A 23,376-nucleotide genomic window follows, 5' to 3' on the forward strand; every position below is an offset into this window, starting at 1 on the left:
ATGCCAAAATCAGGAATGCATTAGTCGTTACTGGGATTTAGATAGGGTCGTTACTCGTTACTTCGTGTGGTGGCTATCGCGGAGCTTCCACATATTCAGTAACATTAGCAAGTGGTGGAGGCCAGCAGGTGGATGAGAGAAAGGGGAGGCAAGAGGAGAGACCCGAGGCGGCCGCCGGTCCGAGTGTGAACTGAACTTCAGGTAAGAAGTTATGACCTGCAGTCTCTCTGGGTCAGATATAAACCAAGTTTAGGTGGAGTTTATTTTCGTTATTCTGACTTTTTCCGTACTGGGTACTAGCTAGCATGACGGAGTTTCTATACAGCTGGGTGGGTGCTATGATGTTACTGATGTTGAACTTTATTTTGTTCACAAGGTTAATTATTAGAGTTGCCAACCGTCCCGTAAAAAACAGAATCGTCTCATATTCAGAGAAAATATCGCGCGTTTCGTATTGAGGTGAAAAGGAACACAGTTTGTCCCGTACTTCAGCTACAATGAAAAAGACACAAAGCTGGAGCTGTACAGCTGCCTCTTCTTCTCTCATCCGCTCACCCTCCTTCTCCTGTTTCTACTTCAATCATGAAAACTGATCAATGATCAGCTGATCGGCTTTTCTCTCTTGTTTGTTTATCACCCACTTTGCGCCAGAAAGAGGAAACCAGCGGAGGTCGCACGACAACAGCTGATCAAGCTTGTGCTTGATCAGCTGTTGTTAGAATTTATTCAATATTAATTTCTAGTATCAGCTGATGTTTGCTGGAGCCACAGCTGTAAAAGCTGCTGGTCATGTTATCGGTTTGGTCATCTGGTGAGAGGGAAACATGAAGATGAAACCAGGAGATGTCCTTACTGAATCATCAGAGCTGTGATGGAGAAACAGGTTGACCTTTTAGGTGACATGAATGAGTTGAAGGGAAGTTATGAACTGTTTCTGAGAGACAAATAACACCAGGATCCTTTTTTAGGTAGCTGACAGCTGGTAACTGTGCAGGGGCGGATCTAGCAAAGTTTTGCCAGGGGGACCAGGTAGGGCATTAACAGGGAGAGGGGGGCACAAAGAAGTACTTTTCTTTCTTATTCTCATTTAAAATGTCTAGCTTTTAAAAAATAATTATCTGAGTCTTACAACAAACGATTGATAGATTGATGCATATATACCATCAGAACAGTGTACATCACTGTCACAACAGCGTTTGTTTTCATTCAAAGGCTTTATGATTTTTCCTATAATGGCGGGCTGGTCTCTAGTCAAAATGCCCGGGCCAATTTTCAGTCCCAGTCCAGCCCTGTATGCAGCTCATCTGCAGTCTGGTGTTGCCTACATCTTCCTATTCAGAAGGCAGAATTTCCGAGTTCTGAGTACAATCGAAAGCACCACAACTGCAGATTTTGTGTTGGATGTAAAAAGCGCACATGACGCTGTGACGTACGCTAGAATCATGGCAGCAGTCAATGACTGTCCAGGCGTGGGATTTCTCTCGTGGAAATATTCACATTATTTTTTTCTTTCTATTGGTAGGTGGCACAGTGCACTTGTGGCAAGTAAGCAAGCTAGAAGACTGGCAAAGTTATGGAAGCAACACATTAACAAGAGAATTCTGAGTAAAACCAAAGTTACTTTCCCTAGTAACTAGTTACTTTGAAAGTAATGAGTAACTTGAAGTAACTGAGTTACTTTTGATACAAGTAACTAGTAATGTAACTAAGTTACTAATTTAAAGTAACTTACCCAACACTGAAGATGAGTGATCAGAAAGTGTGACTGACTTTAAGTGATCAGTCACTTCATGTGATCTGTCATTGTCTAATGGAGCTGAGGAAGGAGGTCTAGAGTAGTGATGACTCTGGAAAACACACAAGTTACTCAAAGGTTAGCTGGGTAGCTGCTTTAGGGTGACTTCAAATTATTAAACCATACATGCTGACACCACTTCAGGAAGTTACTTTTAAACAAACTGTTTAGTGACTTTTAATTTCTCCTCAGCTAAAACATCTGTTATGTGGCGCTGTTCTAAAAACCATTGCAGAGTTTTCTGTCCGTCTCAATAATATTGCCAACACTTAAGTTTAGATTCATCCAGAACTATTGTGTTTTTCTTTAAAGTTTAACAAATGTGTTGGATGCATTTTCTGGGCCATAAATTTCTATGAAGCTGATTTTTTATTTATTTATTTATTTTTAATTCTGTCTGTAAAACTAGTGTTACTTACATTAGCAGTCTGTTTCATCCCCTCCATTTTCTGGTTCATTTGTGTGTTGGTTTTGTTTTGGCACACTACCAGCACTTGTAGGCCAGTGAAGTGGCGTGAAAGTGTTGGCAGGAAGATTCATCATGTCTCCCACATGTTTGCTTTAAAGTACAAACCAAACGAGGGAGTACTCCTTAAAGGGAAAAAGAAAAACCTCCAGAGGGCTACCAGTTGACAAAAAATAGAGGTTTTACAGTTATTGCCATGTGCTTTACACAGCATGCACTGGGTTTTATTACTTCTTTTCCTCCCAATTTATTGGATCTGTCATATTGGCAAAGCTCTTGAAGCAAGCGTCATTATTCAGCAGCCATCTTGAAATGCTTTCAGGCACTTATTTGGTTAGTTATTTTGAAGCATTATCTTATTTAAATGTAATTTCAGTGTTCACAGTGACATAAACTAAAAAGATGTTAAGATTATTTCTCATTGGCCACATAAATCTACACTTATCTTTAACAGTACAGGTGTATATGTGCTTTCAATTAATCCCCACCTTTTGTGGGGATACGTTTCATCAGTGTTAATACTAAGAAACAGTAGTACATTGTAGGAGTACACTTACTGACCACTTTGTTACTAGTTAAAAATGCCTTGTTGGTGGCAGAGTTAAGAGGAGATAAAGAAAAATCAACATGAACTACTAACATAACCACTAATTGACCAAGGTATGCAGAAGAGCATCTCTGTACACACAACACTTTGAGCCTTGAAACTGATGGGCTACAGCAGCAGAAGACCACACCAAGGCCCAATCTGGTTGGCTGTGAACAGGAAACTGAGGCTAGAATTTACACAAGCCCACCAAAATTGGAGAACAGATGATTGAAAAACTTAACCTAGTCTGATTAGTCTCAATTTCTCCTGTGAGATTCAGCAGATGGGGTCAGAATTTGGTGTAAAAACCACTGATACATCCTAACTTGTATAAGTGGTTTTTGGCTTGTGGTGATGGTGTAATGGTGTGGGGGATATTTTTCGGGCTCCTTAGTACCAGTTGAGCATTATTTAGCTGCCGCATGCCAGGTTTCTGACATTAGGTTTAGCTCTCATTCACAGTGAACAAAAGCCACTGAGGTTTCAGCCTTTTACTGCAAATGACTTGAAGAAGTGACTCATACTCACATTCCAGAAGCAGTGCTTAGCAGGATGCTGGGACAGGGGAGAGGCAAAAAAAAAAGAGAATGAGACCTCTCAACCAGTCATAGCTTTGCCCACACATCTGGAACAGCATTCCAGGTTGTTTGAGTTTGCAGTGAAGCCGACAAGCTCAGATGACATTCATTAAGGTGTTTTTTCTTCTCCTTCTTCTTCTTTATTTCCTCTTCCACCACCAACTCAATTTCCCCACTTCCTGCTCCATTTTTTCCAGTATTTTTTTTTTGGTGCTACATGTTGTGGTTGATTTCTTTAAGTGTTGTTTTGTGGTCTGACCTGCTATGATGCAGTTTTGGCATATGGAAATGATTTATATCCCTGGCAAGTTGTTTGTTTCTACATACCATCTGGTTAAATAAGCACGTCTGGGCTAAATATAGACCCAGAAAAAAATCATGGATGCTTTCATCTGTTTTCTCTCTGTGGAATTTCAAAGCCTGTGCAAAATATTTAAAATAAAGGCCTGTTTAAGAAGTTCACTTGGTGTGTTTTCCCTAAATTGAAGCTGCTGCCATCTTCTTTCTGTTTGACTGAAGGAGATAAATGGCATGTAACAGGGCTGAACAATCTTGGTGAACTCAGTAGTTTCCATCGATGTGCATGTGTTTGTGTGTCTGCAAAGGGACCCTGGAGGGGGTATTGAGATGGCAGACTTCATCCGACAAGAGACTCCACCAGTGGACTGCAGTTCCAGGAACTCCTATATTGGGATGGAGTCTAACCAGCAGGTAAGCAGAGCACTGGCCTGCTGTACACTGTGTTCCATAACTAGCTGAAAATAAAAGGATCCTGATTGTCAAGTCCCTTTGCCCCCTGTATTACTTTCTGCAGACCTTTCATTAGATTTATATTTAATAGCTTGCTGATCTTCAATGTTCCTACCAGCTGTTTATTCAAATCCAAGTTAATACATGTTGCGGCTTATTATGATAACCTTTTAGATTCTAGCTTGTACAGCATATTTTGGACATTTTTCAATCTAAACAATTAACAATTCCAGGTTTCCACAGGAAAGTTGTTACATATGATGGCTGCAGAAAGTGTTGCTGCCAAGTGGGAATACAGTGCAATGTTGCACTCAACTCATGTAATACTGTCTACTGCTATAAAGCAAATCACTAATTGTGTGGCGTTATATTCAAGAGAAGGGAGACAGCAGGGAGTTTATTTCCTATTTACAGCATGGGGAAAGCAATGTGTTTATGCACCAGTATAAGTGCACCGCATCGCAGCTGAGCTTGTTTACATTTCATTGAATGATAAAAGAAATAACCACAGAAGCAGCAGAAGCACTACTTTCCTAACGGTCCCAATAGTGAATTTTGAACAAGGGTTTTCAGAACATGCCTGTTTCTGATATTGCATGTACATACTTTTTCTACAGATTGTCTTATTGTTATCTGTATTGTGCTTCTAGTAAGCAGAGCTATTTAGCAGGGCATGCTAAGATCCATCCATCCATCCATCTTCTTCCGCTTTATCCGAGGCCGGGTCGCGGGGGCAGCAGCCTAAGCGGAGAAGCCCAGACCTCCCTCTCCCCAGCCACCTCCTCCAGCTTATCCGGGGGAACACCAAGGCGTTCCCAGGCCAGCCGAGAGATATAATCTCTCCAGCGTGTCCTGGGTCTGCCCCGGGGCCTCCTCCCGGTGGGACATGCCCGGAACACCTCACCCAGGAGGCGCCCATGAGGCATCCTTGTCAGATGCCCGAACCACCTCAGCTGGCTCCTTTCGATGTGGAGCAGCAGCTGCTCTACTCTGAGCCCCTCCCGGATGGCCAAACTTCTCACCCTATCTCTAAGGGAGAGGCCAGCCACCCTTCGGAGGAAGCTCATTTCTGCCGCTTGTATCCGCAATCTCGTTCTTTCGGTCACTACCCACAGCTCGTGGCCATAGGGTGAGGGTAGGGACGTAGATCAACCGGTAAATTGAGAGCTTCGCTTTTACACTCAACTCTCTCTTCACCACAACAGACCGGTACAGCGTCCGCATCACTGCAGCCACAGCACCAATCCGTCTGTTGATCTCCGGCTCCCTTCTCCCATCACTCGCGAACAAGACCCCGAGATACTTGAACTCCTCCACTTGGGGCAGGAACTCATCCCCGACCCGGAGTGGGCACTCCACCCTTTTGTCGCTGAGGACCATGGCCTCAAATTTGGAGGTGCTGATCCTCATTCTCGCTGCTTCACACTCAGCTGCGAACCGTTCCAGTGCGAGCTGGAGGCCATCACCCGATGAAGCCAACAGAACCACATCATCTGCGAAAAGCAGAGATGAGATTCTGAGGCCACCGAAGTGAAAGCCCTCTAAGAAGGCTGGGTACTCTGAACTAGGGCTGCTCGATTATGGCAAAAATGATAATCACGATTATTTTCACTGAAATTGAGATCACGATTATTTGACGATATTTATTTAACCCTTTAAGACCTACTATAGAACCAAGTCCACCAGAGCTTATATTATTTTTATTTATTTTTTTTTACATGCTGTAGTGCCATTTGTGGGAGCATTTCAAGTTGCTATACATCAATACAACTGTTATAGCCCATATTTTAATAATATGTATGCATTAAGTCCATAGTAATTACATAAAATTCAAAAAAGTGCAATAAACTACAAAAAAAATTGAAAATCGCTTTTGTTTTGTTTACATATATTTCTACTTGGAGAAGTTTAAGAGGTTTATCCCTCAAAACTTTAAATACAATAAAGTTGCAAAAAATAGTTTCCCACCACAGGAAATTTATTTTGAGTGTCTTCATAGTTTTATTTTGGAGATACAGCAATTTTTATATACTGCAGGAAAAACAAAAAACAATCCTATGATGCAAATTTGCAAAGAAAACAGCATGTGCATCATTTCACTGTGGGAAGTGTTACGAACAGCTGATAGGAACGGCGAAGCGTGTTTCTGGAATATTATGTTTTTGTTCCTGCAAGCGCTTTTTATGCAATTTTTGCAAAGCTATATGTGGAACGAAACCGTGACCGAGGACAAGCTGATGGCATCAGATGTAAGTACAACTCCTCCGGTTTCATATGCAAAACAAATTATTGCGCTAGCTTACACGGTTCAGGTTCTACAGGGATTTAAAAATAGTTACGCAAAACGGAGCGTGCTGCTCTGACCGGCTTTAAAGGGTTAACAATGACTTTAAAAAAATAATATAAAATGGTGTGCAACACCACTGAAGTTTTTTTTTTTTAAACTCTTTTCAACCAACGGCAGTCACTCTCCAAATAACTTCTGCTTAGCTTTCCGAGCTTCCCTCGGGTCCTCTTAATCAGCGGTCTCCACCCTTTTTTGCGCCACGGACTGGTTTATGCCCGACAATATTTTCACGGACCGGCCTTTAAGGTGTCGCGGATAAATGAGGGAGGGGCTAATAATCGGCTCAGTCATTTTTAATGATCGTTGAAAGCCCAGATCGTAATCGTGATTAAAATTCGATTAATTGAGCAGCCCTACTCTGAACTGTCACTCGGCGCATAAGCGCAGATGACAGTCAGGACCCAATGACAGTCAGGACCCTGGGGCGCAGGGAACAAACCCTCTCATCCACCGGGAAGAACCCCAACATACAGGCAGCAAGCCGAGGGGATATTAGAATACCCACCCCAGCCCGCGGCCTCTCACCAGGGGCAACTTCAGACTGAGACAGAGTCCAGCCCCTCTCCAGGAGACTGGTTCCAGAGCCCAAGCCATGCGTAGAGGTAAGCCCGACTATGTCTAGCCGGTACCTCTCAACCTCACACACTAACTCAGGCTCCTTCCCCACCAGAGAGGTGACATTCCATGTTCCAATTGCCAGTAGCTGGGGATCAGTCCGCCAGGGCCTCCGCTCCTGGCCGCCGCCCGGCACACAATGCACCCAACCCCTAGGGCGCATCCTGCGGGTGGTGGGCCCGCAGGAGGGTGGGCCCATGTCCCCTTTTCGGGTTGTACCCGGCCAGGCTTCATGGACTAAGGCCCAGCCACCAGACGCTTGCCCTCGGGCACCCTCCCCGATCCTGGCTCCAGGGCGGGCCCCCGGTAACCCTATCCCGGGCAGGGTAAACTGTTCCCTCGATGTTTTCCTCATAAGGGTCTTCTGAGCATGCTAAGTTATTTTACTTTTGTTGTTGCTGGACTAGAGGAAGCAACTGTTGGGGTGTGTGTGTGTGTGCGTGTGTGTGTGTGCGTGTGTGTGTGTGTGTGTGTGTGTGTGTGTGTGTGTGCATATGCACTAGAGTGTTTTCCTTAGGAATGATTTATTTCTTTATTTATTTTTTTTACATATTGCTGTCAGGCTGATATCTCCTTTAATATTCAAAGTTCTTTAGCTCCCTTATTCTGTGAGATATATTTAACCTCTGAATCCCCATGGGTGCTGTGTTCTGTGTCTTTGTACTGTATGTCCTTGAGTCTCTAATCAGCCTACACATTCTGCTCAGTTGCTGTGTGGCAAGTTGGAAGACAACCCAAAACTTTTTTTCTTTTGACAGTACACAGCAATTAGCTATTTGTAATACACAAACGGTGTCTTCTTAGAGATGTCATATTCTGTAAAGATCACACCTTGTCAGTTTTCTTGATGAAAATGTTGTTGCAGAAATAAGCCTCTGATATCCTGACCACCTTTCCTTTTGAAAGACAAATAGCTTAACTTATCTTTTCATTCAAATTTCAGATAGCATCTTCACATCGAAGAGCAACAGTTGCCAAAGGTAATATGCCACACAGCTTTCTTCTGTGCCTATTCAACTTAAAAAGAGCAAAAGAGAAAGAAGTGACGTGTTACAAGTAGGGTTGGTTTAAAAAATCCTTTGTATGTAACACTAATGCATGTTCTGACTGTGAAAGAACCACATCCGTAACCATGATTCCCCCCCCCCCACACACACACACCCCCAAGCTGCTCAGGAGATGCAGCCTGACTCAGCATTGCTGTGACCTCAACAGTCACACCATGATGAGGCAGCTTTCGACAGGCACTGCTGGCTTTGAAAAAAATGGGAAGGGGGGTTATACATTGTAAGACCCAGCATGGGAGTCATTCTCTGAGAGCACATTATTGAAACACAGAGATGAAGACAACAACTGAACTTGTAGCTGTGCTAGGGGGCCATTGTACTGAGTGTTTGAGTGAGGCGCCTGCGTTGCCTGAATAATTCAGTGAGTCTGTTCGATGCCATTCTAATTAGCTGGCAGTTTGTGATGAGACTAAATGGTCTGAAGTGGGACAAGGGCTCTGCAGGGATTTAGTTTTTTAATCTCCCCTCCCCTTTACTGTACACTTAGACAGTTTGCCACAGACTTCCAGGAAGTCATGGCAACTCCTTTAAAAAAAACCTTAACATTTCCAAGACAAATCCTAACAGTTACATCTTTGTTCAATTGTTATCTTGTGCTGTCATCAGAGCATTCAAAGAATCTATTCAGACTAGCTCATACCTCCATTAAGTGTGGCCTTTCCCCATAAACAATTAGGGAAACCTCCCAGAAAAAGCATTTCTTAGTGCAAGGCAACAGTTTGTATTCATAATGTTCTGTTATGTAGTCTGTAGTTCCCAGTTACGTGTAGGTTTTCAAAGATGATGGTTTTCTTAAAAACTGTTTTTCCTATATTTTCAGGAGATTGTGGAAGGACCTCAGATGACATTAGTTTGACTCTTGTTGAGAGCTGTAGTCATGATCATGGTAAACACACAGTCACATATGCTATTACTATTACTTCTCAGTATTTTCCTCAATGTATATTTTCTTTGTATCCATTTAGATCTGCTCTCAGACACAAAGATGTACTGCCTCGTTCCCAATGATTCCTTCGCCTCCTTGCAGCCGTCAACCTCCTTGTGTCCTTCAGAGCTGTCCAGGGAGCCTGCTGATCTCTGTAACTCTGCTGCTTATCACTTCAGCCTGTCACACTCCTCCTGTGACACGGAGGTAACCTCTCATTCATCCATGCAATCTCAGACCTTCAGGAAGGAGCTCCGTTCTCGAGGTCTGCCACGGACCTCTAGCTCGGCAGGTTCCGCTTTCCCTGACCCGAGTCTGCCAGACTTTGCTCTGTATCCTCCACCCAGAAGAGGTGGCCTTGACCCTGTGCGTGAGCTGGAGACTGCCAGACCACACAGGCCAGGGCTGTGTGACAGAGATGGGGCAGACCCCCTGCACCAGCAGGACCAAGCTGTGCCCTCAACTTCTGGAGTAGAGTGCTACAGACACAAAGAGCAACGCAGGGTTGCTCGCTCAGCCTCTAAGGAAGCAGGGGAGAGTAGCTCAGGACTTTACCAGGTGGAAGGAAGTGGTGGTGGAAAAGCCTCTGGTGGAGGAGCAAAGTCCCAAGGAGGGGAGCGAAGTGCCGATAGCCTGAGGAGTCTGAGTACTCGCAGTAGTGGTTCCACTGAGAGTTACTGCAGTGGCACAGACAGAGACACCAACAGCACTGTCAGCAGCTTCCACAGTGAACAGACCAGCTCTACACATGTGGAGAGCCTGCTGTCACTTTCAGGGGATGAACGTGCACGGGAAACGGGAGAGACAGTATCTGCTCCTGCAGACGACAGGACTTCTAGTATTAGACCTCGAAGTCTCGGTAATCTTCCCTCCAGGGAAGCCAATAAAAACCCACATGCCAATGAGCTGACTGCTAAACAAACTGCGGACACTCAGTCACCTGCAACCCAAGAACTGGTGGAACCTGTCAAGTGTGCCGAAGAGCCTGGCATCAGGACCAGTGCTGATGGCTCAACAGGTGTAGCTGTCACAGAGCAGGAGCAGGTGAAAGACAACGTTCAACCAAACTCAGCTAACATTGTTCAGAGGACTTCTTCTCTATCAGCGGGTCGCAGTGGACGCCGGCGGACTGGAAAGAAAAGAGCAAGCAGCTTTGATGCCAGCCATCACCGGGATTACATCTCTACGCGTGCTATGGCCAAGCCCTGTAGTGCTGTATTCACTGGTGGTGGAGAGGATGACTCCAGTGATCAGAGTGAACTCAGCTGTGCCTCCAGTCTCCGCTCCACCAAGCACCTAAGCACAGACAGCTCATCTAGCACCACCTCCCGCTCCTGCCACTCACCAGAGAGCCACTACAGGGCCCTGAAAGCCAAGCACATTTCAGCCAACGCCTCCTCCTCTTCTTCCACCACAGTAAAACCTGAGACAGGAGTTCGAAACGGAGGGAAGCGGCGTACCTCCCGCCGTACTCCAAGCACAGGCAGTGCCAAAACACATGCCAGAGTGTTGAGCTTAGACAGCGGTACGGCTGCATGCCTTAATGATCCCACCCACCTAGGAGCTCCAGCAGGACCTCGACCTCTTACCACCTCCAAGTCAGATTTGGAAGCCAAAGAAGGGGAAGTCCTGGATGCGGCATCCCTGCTGGGTCGGGCCTCCCAGCTGGAATCAGTGACTCGCTCCAGAAACAGTCTGCCCAACCAGGCAGCTTTCGCTGAGCCTCAGGATGCTAATGCTGCTTCCCTACGGGGTATGTACCACACACTGAGCTCCAATGTACTGTACACATTGCATTCTGTGTGGTTTGCATTAGTGATGCATGACTAGTCTACTTTTTATGCTGGCAGACAGAATTAAGGGTTATTAGTCTGGTTTTGTTTTTACCTGCCTTGCAAATTGTTTACATAATCGCTGGTGATGGTTTGGATATGTATTGAACACAGTGAACATTGCTTCGCTGGAAACCTTTAGTCATACTCATGGTTTCTGGCACATGAAACAGGAGCACACTGGTAAAGTTGATCAACTTTAATCTGTTCAGGTGTAGTCGTCCAGCTGCCTCAAAATTGTGTGTGTGTTTGTGTGGGAGTGAGTGCGTGAGACAAGACTGCAGACCAGATGCTGTCTCTCTTGTTCGTTCAGTGTAGCCATGGTAAGTTACCATGGAGTGGCAAGCATAGTGTTCCCTGTGTAGATCAGTTAGCATGATGGCACAGTGTGTGCTTTGTATTGAGGTTAGACAAGCAGCAGCTCTCTTATTAGTGTAAAGCTCAGATAGTATAATAGACATTCCATACTCCACATTCTTCAAATTTGCAACCTGATCTCACATTTGCTCTGTCTGGGTTCTTATTTTTTGGCTTCTGGAGTGTACACCTCGTGGGATTGGATACAGTATTGGAGGCAGGATATGCCAGGGCATATGACTGGTTGGCTAGAAACATGTCATAACTTCACTATACACTGTTATATCACAGTCAGTCGAGGGATATTTATTGGTGTTATAATATAAGTCCGTGACTGCACTTGAAGTTATCAGTGGTGGTTTTTAGTGGAGATTTGGCCGATTTGGAAGAAGCCGATGAATTCAAACCCTACCTCTGTGACAAGCTTAAGTACTTTTTCAGTGAATAAGTTGTGCATTATTTATCATGCAAACAAAAGGCCACATTGGCTCATCTTGATACACTGGGTGGTTTTGCTGCTGCAGCACTCCTTGTTGACTTGCACCCAATGCTAACTAAATTTAGTAGGAGATACTTAAGTTTAGCTAGGAGCTGCTGTGTCATTTTGTTGCTTTTATTGCCCTTATCTGTTTGGCATACTTTTTTAGTCTTTCACCCATCGACCCTTGGAGTGTTTTATCTGATGGAGCATAAGACGTAAACAGGCTGTGCCTACTTAGCGGATGTGCTAACTTTAGCTAAAAGGAGCTGCTGGTCATAACAGATCAAGTAGCGCCGTAAAAGCAAAATTCATTGTTTCTGCCATCATCCTGCCTCCAGTTCCACATGACCAGAGCATGTGCTTGTCAGCAGAATTCATCAGATATGGTTTAAATACTGCACCTCCATCTTTAAAATATTTCACATTTTGGTATATATTGGGGAATATTTTCTTGTACCTTTTATTGTGACAATAAAGGTGTAGGAAGACAATTTGTTTAGAGAGTAAGATGCAGGATATGCATACCAGGTTCATTTTTCAGTGACTATGTCATTAATTTGTGTTTCGGTGTTGCTCTGTAACCGTTTTAAAATGTACCTGAAAGCAGCCATAACACACGGAAAAATCATGTCCTCGTGTCCACATAAAGCTCTCATAAAGAGAGGAAACTTATCCATTCTAACTGGCCAATGATGTCTCTCATCACGACAGCCCCAGGAAGTGAGGAGACGGTCATATTTCGCCGCGAACGTAGCACATTTCGTCGGCAGGCTGTGCGGCGGCGACACAACGCAGGGAGTAACCCCACCCCACCCACCTCCATCATTGGATCTCCTCTCAGGTACGCCGTGAATGGAGCAGGGGGTCGTTTCTATTGTTGTGTTGCCTGGTATGAGCATGTTACCAGGTGGCGCTCTTTCCTGTGCCACATCACCACCAATTTCGGTCTTCTGCTGTGCATGACATCAAACGGGACATCATTTATGACTGGACTGGTTTCTCCACTCTGCATGTGGTTTCTTTGGTCCTCCTTTTCTCAAGACTTCTCTCTTCCTCCTGTTGTCATCCCATCCAATCTTTTAAATTCCACTTGGAGTCCTTACAAATTCAAAGGCACAAGGCCACAAGATCTGACTAATCTACTTGGCTGACACGCCGTCTCCTCTCAGATGTGCGCATGATTTGTTAAGCAATACAGGCGCCCCGCTGTATCACATTGCTCTGCCCTTCAGAAAGAACTTTCTGTGCAGAGAGAGACTGATTATACTGATCATTAAAAAGCCACAGGTTAGGTCTGCAGTCTTTCCTGACATGATAAAATAATAATATGTGACGATAGAATGTTTTTATTTTGTTTGTTTATTATCTGTGATACTCCCAGTTGCTCTTCTCTAGATTTTAAGAGCCCAGTTTTGACAGTTTTTCAGCACACTGGACAAAGATGTTTTAATGTCCCCACCTTTTTCTTTTAAATTCAAGCTCTTTTTTAAAAAAAAAAAAAAAAAATGCCTTTATGTAATTTAATTCCAATGTTGTGGCTTGTCCCGATCACATCCCTGATGCAACATTTTATTCATTTTATTACATGGGCAAATCACATCTTTACACAAGTTTAGTAAGTGTCAAACTCAGCAGGTCTCTAGCACCCTTTATATTAGATCAGAGTACTGTCTGGAGTGTATTAATCTTTTCTGTGCTCCATGCTTCCCTGCAGAATACTACAAATGAACCGTTACTCCTCGGTTTGTAGAATGATTAAAAGGAAGAAAACCACTCAGAGATGTAAAGTAGCAGTTGTGTCGATGCTCAAAGAAAAAATATGTTAATCTTCCACTGATATATTTCTGTGGATGCACATCAGGTTCCTCCGAGGTCTCTTTAAACCCCCTCCCATTTACTTGTGCTCTAGGCAAAGCTCTGTTTTCTTTAATCTATCTTACAAGGTCACGTTGCTAAATGCTGAGCCTTAAGCAACAAAAGCAAGCGTGCAGCCTGCCAGGGGTCAATAAACTTGCAAAATCATTCCCTCTTTCACTGATTCCTCCACCCTTCACTGTCCCTTCACTCCCAGCACATTTTTACTTTATGTACTTATGCTGCACTAGACACCTTTGCCTTCTCAGGTAGTTTTCTTAATCCAACATTATAAGGGAAAGCAATTGAGTTTATTATTTTGATGAAAATCCTCTGAATTGTCTGCATTCATTAGTCTGATTTCTGTTGTTGTAATCAGAGGCCTGAATTTATCAGCTTCATTAAGGATAATCTCCATCTAAAGTTTGACAGGACATTCACGTCTTAGTAGATTTTTTTTCCTAAGAAGAATTAAAAGAATGGAGTTAGGTACACAGCTTTATAAATGATTGTAACTTGAGAAACAATAAGAAATAACTTCTTCATTCACAAGTCTAAACCATGTCTGACACCATCACAAAAAACGATTATTGTGTGAGGAGCAAAAATTAGTCTGTAGCCTCCGCATCAAATCCCACCATTTCAAAACTACACGTCATATCCTGCTCACCTTTTGACGTTATGTGCCAGCAATACCAACCCCTTGGACTCCACCACTCATTTCCTCCCCTTCTTCCCTTCTCCTCCCAACAGTCTTCAGGAGGCTCTCAACCAGGCCTCCCAGCCTTCTACTTCCCAGGTGAAAAGTCAGCCATCCAGAACCTCGTCCCAGGTTACAGTGCTGAGCGCTAGCGCGTCCCTGCTGGCCAGGAATGGAAGCGCACACCTGGAGGGTTCTCAGGACAAGGCCTCAACTGTTGGTGCCACCAGCTTGCAGGAGGACTTCGGTAGGGAGTTCATGAACAGAGCTGAGCAGTTAGGAAAGAATTTCTTTGGGGAGAGGTGACAGATCTGGTCATTTTTGTCATAAGATCTATATTTTGTGGTATTTTCCTCATGCTTGATTAGAAAGCTGCTGCTTGATATTTTGGATTTGCTCAAAGAGTTGTCGCAGATATGACCATGGCCATCAGTCATAGCAGTGCACTATTTTCCACAGTTGGTGGACTGTTGTAATCAGTCAAAGCCTGGCACCATTATCCATGCTCCATTTATCTCTGTGATATTGTGGTCTGTAGCTAATACTTGACCTTACTTGGATATTAATGTTACCTTATGGTCACATCATAGCACATACCCCAATGCTGACAGCACTGTAACAGATTGGTATAGATGTCTATACGTAAGCATGTCTATTTAAACACTTACATCAAGGAAAAGAAGGGGTTGTGTAGGGGCTGCCATGCACTCTTCACCAGAACCAGTGATGAATGGATTATTACTCCTGCTCATAATTGAACTAGAAGCAGATTACTTTTGTGACATGCTGCATGGTTTGTGTGTGTGTGTGTGTGTGTGTGTGTGTGTACACTTGTCCCGTTGTCTTGTCTGTATAGGACAGACTGAGAGTGGTCTGATGCAGGTTTTTATGTACTCTAGATGTGAAGGTGATTCAAAGAATACTCAAGTGAAGATGTGGTTTTTGGAACATCTGTGAACAACTAGATGAAGTATATTATCTTTCGAAATTTTTCAGAAAATTTCATCATGCCATGTCCTCCTGAGATCCCGCCTATTCGTTATGTTCTCTGTAGTGGACTAAAAAAAAAAGTTAAACTGAGAGATTTTTCTTTAACTTGGTTCTCAGGAGGATATGCGTTGCACAAACGGTCAGGTCCTTAACAGAAAGGACTTCAATAGAAATGGGTTGTAACAAATTCCTGAAAGTGATTTTTTTTTTTTTTTTTTTTTTTTTTTTTGTCTTGCTGGAATCCTAATTTCTATCACTGAGAGTCAGAAAATGTACGTAAAATATTTTAAATGTCTAGCTAGGCTTTTTTTTTTTTTTTTTTTTATTGCGTTTTCCCCACACTTTTAATACCCATTACATTCAGTGGATTCATACTGGAGGGTTTGGATTTGATAGAAAGGCTTAGTACATCTGTAATTTTTGGGTGGTGTTTTGTACCTCATCACAAAAAAGTGCAGTAAAACTACTCTGAAGCAACAGACATGTATTAGGAAAAATCTGACCACTTGTCAAGACTGAGCAGGAAATGAGTGACTTGCCTACAGCCACTGGGAGGAGGCACTTTCACTGCATAATCACATTAGCTCAGATGAATACAGCAATATTGTCAAATCCATCTAATTCTCCACATATAAACATGTAATTTAATGAAATTACTCCCACAGACGACGCCACTCTGTGCTTGTGATTTCCATGGACTGACTCTGCGTCTCTTTCTTTTTGTTGTGTGCCTCCAGGAAAGCTCACTCCCTCTTTATATGAGGCTGGCGGATGTGATATGTCGCTGGTCAATTTTGAACCTGCAACCAGACGAGCCTCCAATAACATATGGTTAGTATCAGAATGATCACCTGATTTGTGTAGTGGGTTTTTAGACGACGGGATACAAACCCTGAGCTTTTTGTGTTTTTAATCAGGAGGTAGCAGTTTTCTCTAAAGAGCTGCGAAATGATTGGTTAAACGAAAGCATCTACCAGTACCTCTAAGGTTTCTCGTGGGTGGATTCTGTTACCTTTTCTTCTGTACCATGCTAGACCTTTTTCCCTGGTTTCCATTGTTATAAAATACAAGAACTTTCTGATGGCAGTAGCTTCACATTTAACAAAATGCCACTGAAAGAGAAGAAGTCTTAATCTTCTCATTAAGCTTTGAAGGATTTAAACACCATAACACATGCCCTGATGATTTTTGCTTGGTCAGCATTTTTTGAGTTTTGAAATCGGATCACTTACCTTGATTTAAATTGAAATAAATACATTACTAACTTTGTCAAGTTAGCTTGCTGACCTTTTCTTGATTGTAGTGTTTTGCTAGTCGCTGCAGTGAGTTCCTCATGTCTCCAACGGTTATTTTTAATGGAACCCTAGCTTAAAAGGAAAACATGACTGTACAGTACAAAAACACAGCAAATTGCCTATTGGCTATTTAGTTTGAGGTCATCAGGAAATGAATCATGGTTTAATACAGTAATTGCAGCAGATGCTTTTCTTTCATCAGTGTTCTCATTTTCTTTATACCCCGCAGGGATACGGACTCCCACCTCTCCAGTTCTACCTCAGTTCGCTTTTACCCTCATGACCTGGTGTGTACCCAACCAGTGAGCTCCTTTTGGCATGTATGTTTGTGAAAAAAAAGGAGACTTTCACATCTCAAATGTCTACTTGACCAGTTTAAAATGGTTTTACGTGGTTATACAGTACTGTGCAAAACTCTCAAGCCACCTATCGTTTCTTTGTTTTGCTCAGGAAATGGGGAATAGGTGAAGCAATTTACAATTTGATACATGTGTGCAAATTCAGTACATAAGAAGAAAAAAAAACTGTTTACGTAATTCTAACAACCCTTAGGCAAGTATGTATCTGAGAAGGTTTCACCAAACAGTCCATGAATGAAAGGACAGATACATCTGTTAAATCTTTTCTCAGGTCTCAGCTGGAGTTTTTCTTATTTCCTAAAGACTTTGAGATAGTGTTCATCTGCTGTTAGTTGTTTTTAACCCTGCCACTTCTTTTCTTTGTCATTCCCTTTGCAGTTTTCATTATTAAAAAAAATTTTTTTAGGACACTTACCAGATTTTCAGCAAATAGCTCTTTAGGACTCACCCTGTTGTTGCAAAAAAGTATTTTCTGTCTGTTAAACTATTTAACTAAAGAAACCGGAACAAACTGTATATTTTGCAACAGGCAGGTGTCTCAAGGTACACTTTAAAATTGGCTCTTTGCCAAGTTGTTTGTTATGTGTAGACACAACACTGCTTTAACCTTTGAGATTGGTGCCTTTTTATGTAAGCCTAAAAGTTATTGCTAAAGAAGACTTAAAAGGTCTGGCTCTTTGAGAGCCAAACATAAAGACACAGGGGAAGGGTGGCTACAGACTTTTGCAAAGTACTGTATGTGCTCTGCTTCTTTTGCCAATATGCAACAAAGATGTCTTCAGTGGTGTTGTCTAACCAAGTATGCAACAAGGGCTCATAGGGTTTGAAGAGTGAACGGGATGTGATGGTGCAAGCTTTGACCTGTGTCAAAATCAAATATTTAATTGTACTAAAAGAAAATGTTTAATGCTGTTAAAGCTTTATTATTACTCCTATATGATCTCTTTATCTTGTTGTAATGTAATCAATTTCTTCTTTATTCCAAATCATGTCTTTTGGACATTTGTCTGATTGTGGGATAGATCTCCCTCCCTCAGATCCGTTTGAACCGTCTGCTGACTATGGACCCAGAGCTGCTGGAACAGCAGGACGGAGATCTGAGTCCGGAGCTTCAGGATGCACCACTGGGACAAGAGGATCCTGCGGGCTCTGCTGCAGCTGGGAAAGCGAAGCAGTACTACCGTCTGTGGCTTCTCCCCTACCTGTGGGTCGGCCTGCACTTTGACCGACTTACCCTGCTGGCGCTGTTCGACAGGTAGGGCTTCACATCAGGTCATTTCCATCTGCTTCAGCTTTATTTTTACAAAGCACCATTGGTGACCTCAATGCAAATTTTAAATTCGGTGTGTCACGTGCATACTTCATCACAATTTAGTCGGACTCAAAAATACTGAATGTTGGACTTGTCTAGAACTTTTCTACTAGAAAACCGGTTTGTTTTTTAGATAAATTAGATTATTTAGAAAATTGATATTTCTTTTTATGAAATGTCTGCCTATCACAGCATGAGCCATTTATTTAATCAGTTCCAATTAAATTAAAAAGCAGGCCAAGTGGTTGCAGCAGTGTCTGACTAATGAACGAAAAGAGATCCCCTAGTTTGAGACTGACATTTCTCCTAGAGCATTCGGCTCCTTAAGAACTACCTAACTGTATTTCAAGCACATACTAGAGATGGCACGATACCACTTTTTTATGTCCGATACCGATACCGATATCATAAATTTGGATATCTGCCGATACCGATATGAATCCGATATAGTGTTTTTTAATCAACAAAACTGTTTTTTAAAATATCTTGCTGCATTTTGCAAGTCTGCAAGTTCATACTCAAGTTTAAAACAACAACTACACTAAAGCTATTCTGTTATACCTGTATACAAAAAAAATATTTCATAGTTCAGCAATACTGATCAATCTAATAAACTTAAACCTACACCATCCTCCCTATTCTGGTATTTTAAAGAGTACTTAGCGTAAATATTAAGCAACCTAACTAATAGGGTTCCAACTCCCAGCAACAACAAAAATAAATAAATAAAAAATAGGGAACCACCCCTCACGCTCCACCTCATGATGCTTAATCGACGTAATCAACCTTAATTTGATGCAGTGTGAAAAAAAATGCACAGAAATCAATTATTTTTCAAGAAATATTAAATAGATTCAACATCTTTCTTCAACAAAATTGCAGACTGCACAGATGGTACCTTCCCAAAGGAAAAAGTACTATAGCTTACTAGGGTATATATATTAGACTTAATAGTCACTATATACAGTAATTGACTTCTATTCATTTTACATCAAATTAAAACTTTGTGTGTCAGATAATTATTTATTAAAAGCTAGACATTTTAAATGAGAATAAGAAAGAAAAGTATGTCTTTGTGCCCCCTTTTCCCAGTTAATGCCCTATCGGCCCCCCTGGCTAAACTTTGCTAGATCCGCCCCTGCACAGTTACCAGCGTCAGCTACGTAGAAAACGATCCTGGTGTAGAAAGTAATATTAAATAAATTCTAACAACAGCTTATCAAGCTTAAACGTGCTGCTGTTGTTCAGCCGCTGGTTTCCTCTTTCTGGTGCAAAGTGGGCCAAAAACAAAGACGGACTCGCGACAGAAAAGCCGATCAGCTGATCATTTAAGCAGTTTCACGATTGAAGTAGCAGCCGGAGAGCGAGAGGCAGTCGCTCGTTAAGCTTAACGCAGGAATGCTTTACAAACATTCAGAGATGGACTTACACACTTGCTTTACTTCTCTCGGGGATAACTTTGTCGGAGATGAAATGCCAGGTTGCTAGCGAAGCTCCAAATGCTATCCAGACCACAGGTCCCGCATGCCACAGCCGCTCTATCACGTGATGCATACTGCTCCGACGTGCTAACGTTCTGAGGTGAGTTACGGCGTGTTGCAAGTTTTGTGAGGTGCTTTCGTGATATTTAATGGATCGGATTACATTTTTTATTTTTCTCCGATATCCGATCCAGTAATTTAGGTCAGTATCGGACCGATACCGATACGTAATATCGGATCGGTCCATCTCTAGCACATACATGTATAAATTTTCCTTAAATGTCACCCATTGCAGGATATTTTGTGCCTGCTTTTGAAGAATAAAGTGAAATTCAATAGAAATAATTTTTGATGTTACTTTGCTTTATAAGTGTATACCTGAAATTGTCTCAGCTTGCAAAAACATCTATCTGTGCATTATTAGCTGAGGTTTACTAGTCCAAAATACAAAAAAACAGGCCTTTATTTAAATCACACAAGAAGCCTTTAATTGAAACAAACAAACAAAACTACAATCTGCTCTCCATTGTCCAGTCAGAATTACAGCATTACATTCACTACTCAAAGAGATCAACAGGTTAGCTTGTGTTTTACGGTTAAGCAGAGTATTGCACCTACCACACCTGTTTCCACTAAGACAGGGATGACCTTTGCTAATTTAATGCAAAGGTAAATGAAACACAGCATGTGCAAACAAACTGTAAAAATGTCTGAACAAGCTTGGAGTGAATCATTATGGTCATAGCATAAGCTTTGCTAAAGCACACCCAGATCCTCACCGACATGACCTCTCAGGCTGCTACACCTCATGTAACAATTTTAGATCAGAGTTTTTACTTAATAATAGAGATGGCAAGATACCAATATCATAAATTTGGATATCTCCTGATACTGATATGAATCTGTTATAGTCTATTTTTTAACTGTTTGTTTGTTTTTATGTGTTGCTGCATTTTGTATTAGTTCATATACAAATTTAAGAGGACAAAGCAGTAAAGCTATTCTAGCTAAAGCTATTATACTTGAATGCAAGAAATACACTGCACCCAAAATATATCTCAGTCCAGCAATACTGATCTTTTTATTTAAACTTTAGCACCATTTATCTGTCACCGGCATCCAAACATCCATCCTGAAAGTGGGCAGCTTTATGCAGAACTTTAAATCTAAGTATATAAAGTAATATTCAAGAAATTAAAAGTGCAAATTTCAAAAACCCTTTTGGTTCTGAAAAACAAATGAAGTGCACTATTAGCAGACAAAGGCAGTAGCTGCCCAAACCCTAAAAAAACAACTAAAAAACATTCTTGTAATAACGCATTTGTTATTGTACAGTACCATTGTACAGTCAGACTTAGCAATGACATCGGACAGACGTCCGAACTCCAGATATTGGTTGTTAAGCTTAACATGGGAATGCTTTCCAAACATTCAGAGATGAACTTTTTTTTTAAGTTGATCTCGCACACGCTAGCCACGCAATCACGTGACGCACACTCCTCCGTCGTGCTAAGGTCATGACCTGGGTTATACCATGTCGCAAGTTTTGTGAGGCGCTTTTGTGATATTTAATGGATTGGGTTATTTATTTATTTTTTATTTCTCCCCGATATCCGATCCAGTAAATTAGGTCATTACTGGGCCGATACTGTATATCAGATCGTTCAATCCCTGCTTATTAACAGTGCTTTTGTTGTGAAACATTTTGTAGCAACAGCTTGGTGGGATCGCTTTGTTTGTTTTGTTTGCCGTAATTTTTAATTTGTGTTGATTACATTGGCTTTATACTGCTGTCAGCTTTTGTTGTGAACATTTTAGGATGTTAGATATTAAGTTTCTGTCGTAAGCATTTTTGTTTAGCAGTTTCCTGCAAAAGTCTTGTCTTCAAATAGTAAACTCAAAAGCTGTTATGGTAATCGACAGTACTGTGCTAAAGTCCTGAGCCAAAGTCCTGAGCCACACCTTATTTCTTTATATTTTGTTTCCAAAGTTGAATTGAGGAATAGTTCTCCAGGCTTTCTGAAGGTCGTTCAAAGTTTTTCTTTGGACATGGGCTCCTTTTCACTTCACGTTTTTATTTTTATTTTTTAAAGCCAATTAACATTGACCTCTGAATCATTCAAGCATTGTGTGTGTTTACATAACAGAGAACAAATTTTAAATTGTCTTTTGGTACTTTGTTATTAGCAGTCTGTATCAAAAACACACGATTTCTTCCCTTGTCTTTAGTTAAATCTATGCAAAATGTCAAATACAGCACAGATTACAGGCATAAATTTGTATTTTTGCACCAAAAAGGGGATCAGCCAAAAAGTAACATGTCTCAGCATGGTGTGCAGTGTAGCCCTGAGAAATTTGAGAAAACAAATTGTACAATTTGAGGACGAAAGTAAAAACTAAGAGGCCTTCCTGCGATAAAGATGATATTTGACGACAACCCCATTCCCTAATGACAAGTTATGACACCTCAATATCTATCAATGAAGACTATGTTTGAAGTTTTTCCCAAGTGTAGCTGTAGTAAGCTGTACAGGCAGAGATCACCCTCAGTAACCCATTGATTATGTTCTGGAAGGAGGCCAGACAGAAATGGCTCTGATCAGAAAAGAGAAGAAAGGGTTAACCTTGATTAGCTTTTGGCAGCAGCTTCATTTTTCATCATGACAATTATCCCAAACATACTGCCAGGGCACTAAAAGCATACCTGGATGGAAAAACACACAATGCAACACCTTTGGTCATGGACTGGCTTCCCCAGAACCCAGACCTTAAGAATGCATGCCTAAGAGAGTTTTTGTTCTTTTTCTTTCTTCTTCAAAAACAGGATAGCTCAGGACTTTTGCACAGCACTGTTGTCAATTCTGTTTCTGTTTCTGGATTCAGCAAGAACATCAGCCACATTGTTAAGTCTTTGAAAATAAAATCATTCATCTTGCTTGGGGATTTGGAGTCTCTGCTTTCTATCACTTGCCTGTAATTATCTCTATGTGGGAGTTACTCAGTCAGACTTGTCTAGCTGTAAGCTTCTCAACAGCAGCAAGAAGAATAACCACAGTTGGCAGTGAAAGAATTGATTTTTAATTTGTTGTTTTTTAAAGCACCACGTGGATCTCTGCAGTCAATATTATCCTCCTAAGTCGCTCCAGTTTGCTGACCCATCACCACATGCTGCCAGTTTAAATGGAGAGCTGTTGACATTATTTATTTGTTGATCCCAGTCTTTGGAACAGTTTTTTTTTCTTCTCTGTTAAATCTTCCAAATAATTTTTGAATTGACTTTTTCCCAATTGTTACAGGAACCGTGAGGTTTTAGAGAATGTGTTGGCAGTGGTGCTGGCTGTCCTTGTGGCCTTTCTGGGTTCCGTGCTGCTGGTTCACGGCTTCTTCACTGATATCTGGGTCTTTCAGTTCTGCCTCGTCATTGCAAGCTGCCAGTATTCCTTACTAAAGGTGAGTAGCTGGGTGTACAGGACTCAACCTTAAAGTGCAACAGAGGAGCACTGCTGCAAAGAAGCAGTTTAAAAGCTGCAAAATGTGTTAGGCATGCCTGCAGAGGTTTGTTATGCCTTTAAGGGAATAGCTG

General features: G+C 41.9%; 1 protein-coding gene across 4 annotated transcripts in view; it reads left to right on the forward strand.

The window, feature by feature from the left end:
* The window catches only part of pcnx1 (pecanex 1), a 38,209-nt gene that overhangs the window by 2,113 nt on the left and 12,720 nt on the right, over positions 1-23,376 (forward strand). For 3 of the 4 annotated variants that reach the window (XM_085343649.1, XM_085343650.1, XM_085343651.1), the window contains exons 3-12: positions 4,034-4,139; positions 8,084-8,120; positions 9,028-9,093; positions 9,173-10,885; positions 12,514-12,643; positions 14,410-14,603; positions 16,084-16,177; positions 16,871-16,928; positions 18,023-18,255; positions 23,090-23,243. In XM_085343649.1, coding sequence (XP_085199775.1) covers positions 4,034-4,139; positions 8,084-8,120; positions 9,028-9,093; positions 9,173-10,885; positions 12,514-12,643; positions 14,410-14,603; positions 16,084-16,177; positions 16,871-16,928; positions 18,023-18,255; positions 23,090-23,243 — 2,785 coding nt within the window. The remainder of the gene's footprint in view (positions 1-4,033; positions 4,140-8,083; positions 8,121-9,027; positions 9,094-9,172; positions 10,886-12,513; positions 12,644-14,409; positions 14,604-16,083; positions 16,178-16,870; positions 16,929-18,022; positions 18,256-23,089; positions 23,244-23,376) is intronic. The other variant, XM_085343652.1, reaches the window with a different exon arrangement.

This window comes from Diplotaxodon limnothrissa, linkage group LG19 (genome assembly GCF_057381915.1).
Source record: "Diplotaxodon limnothrissa isolate DT_005_m linkage group LG19, D_limnothrissa_male_GT1.1, whole genome shotgun sequence".
Lineage (NCBI taxonomy): Eukaryota > Metazoa > Chordata > Actinopteri > Cichliformes > Cichlidae > Diplotaxodon > Diplotaxodon limnothrissa.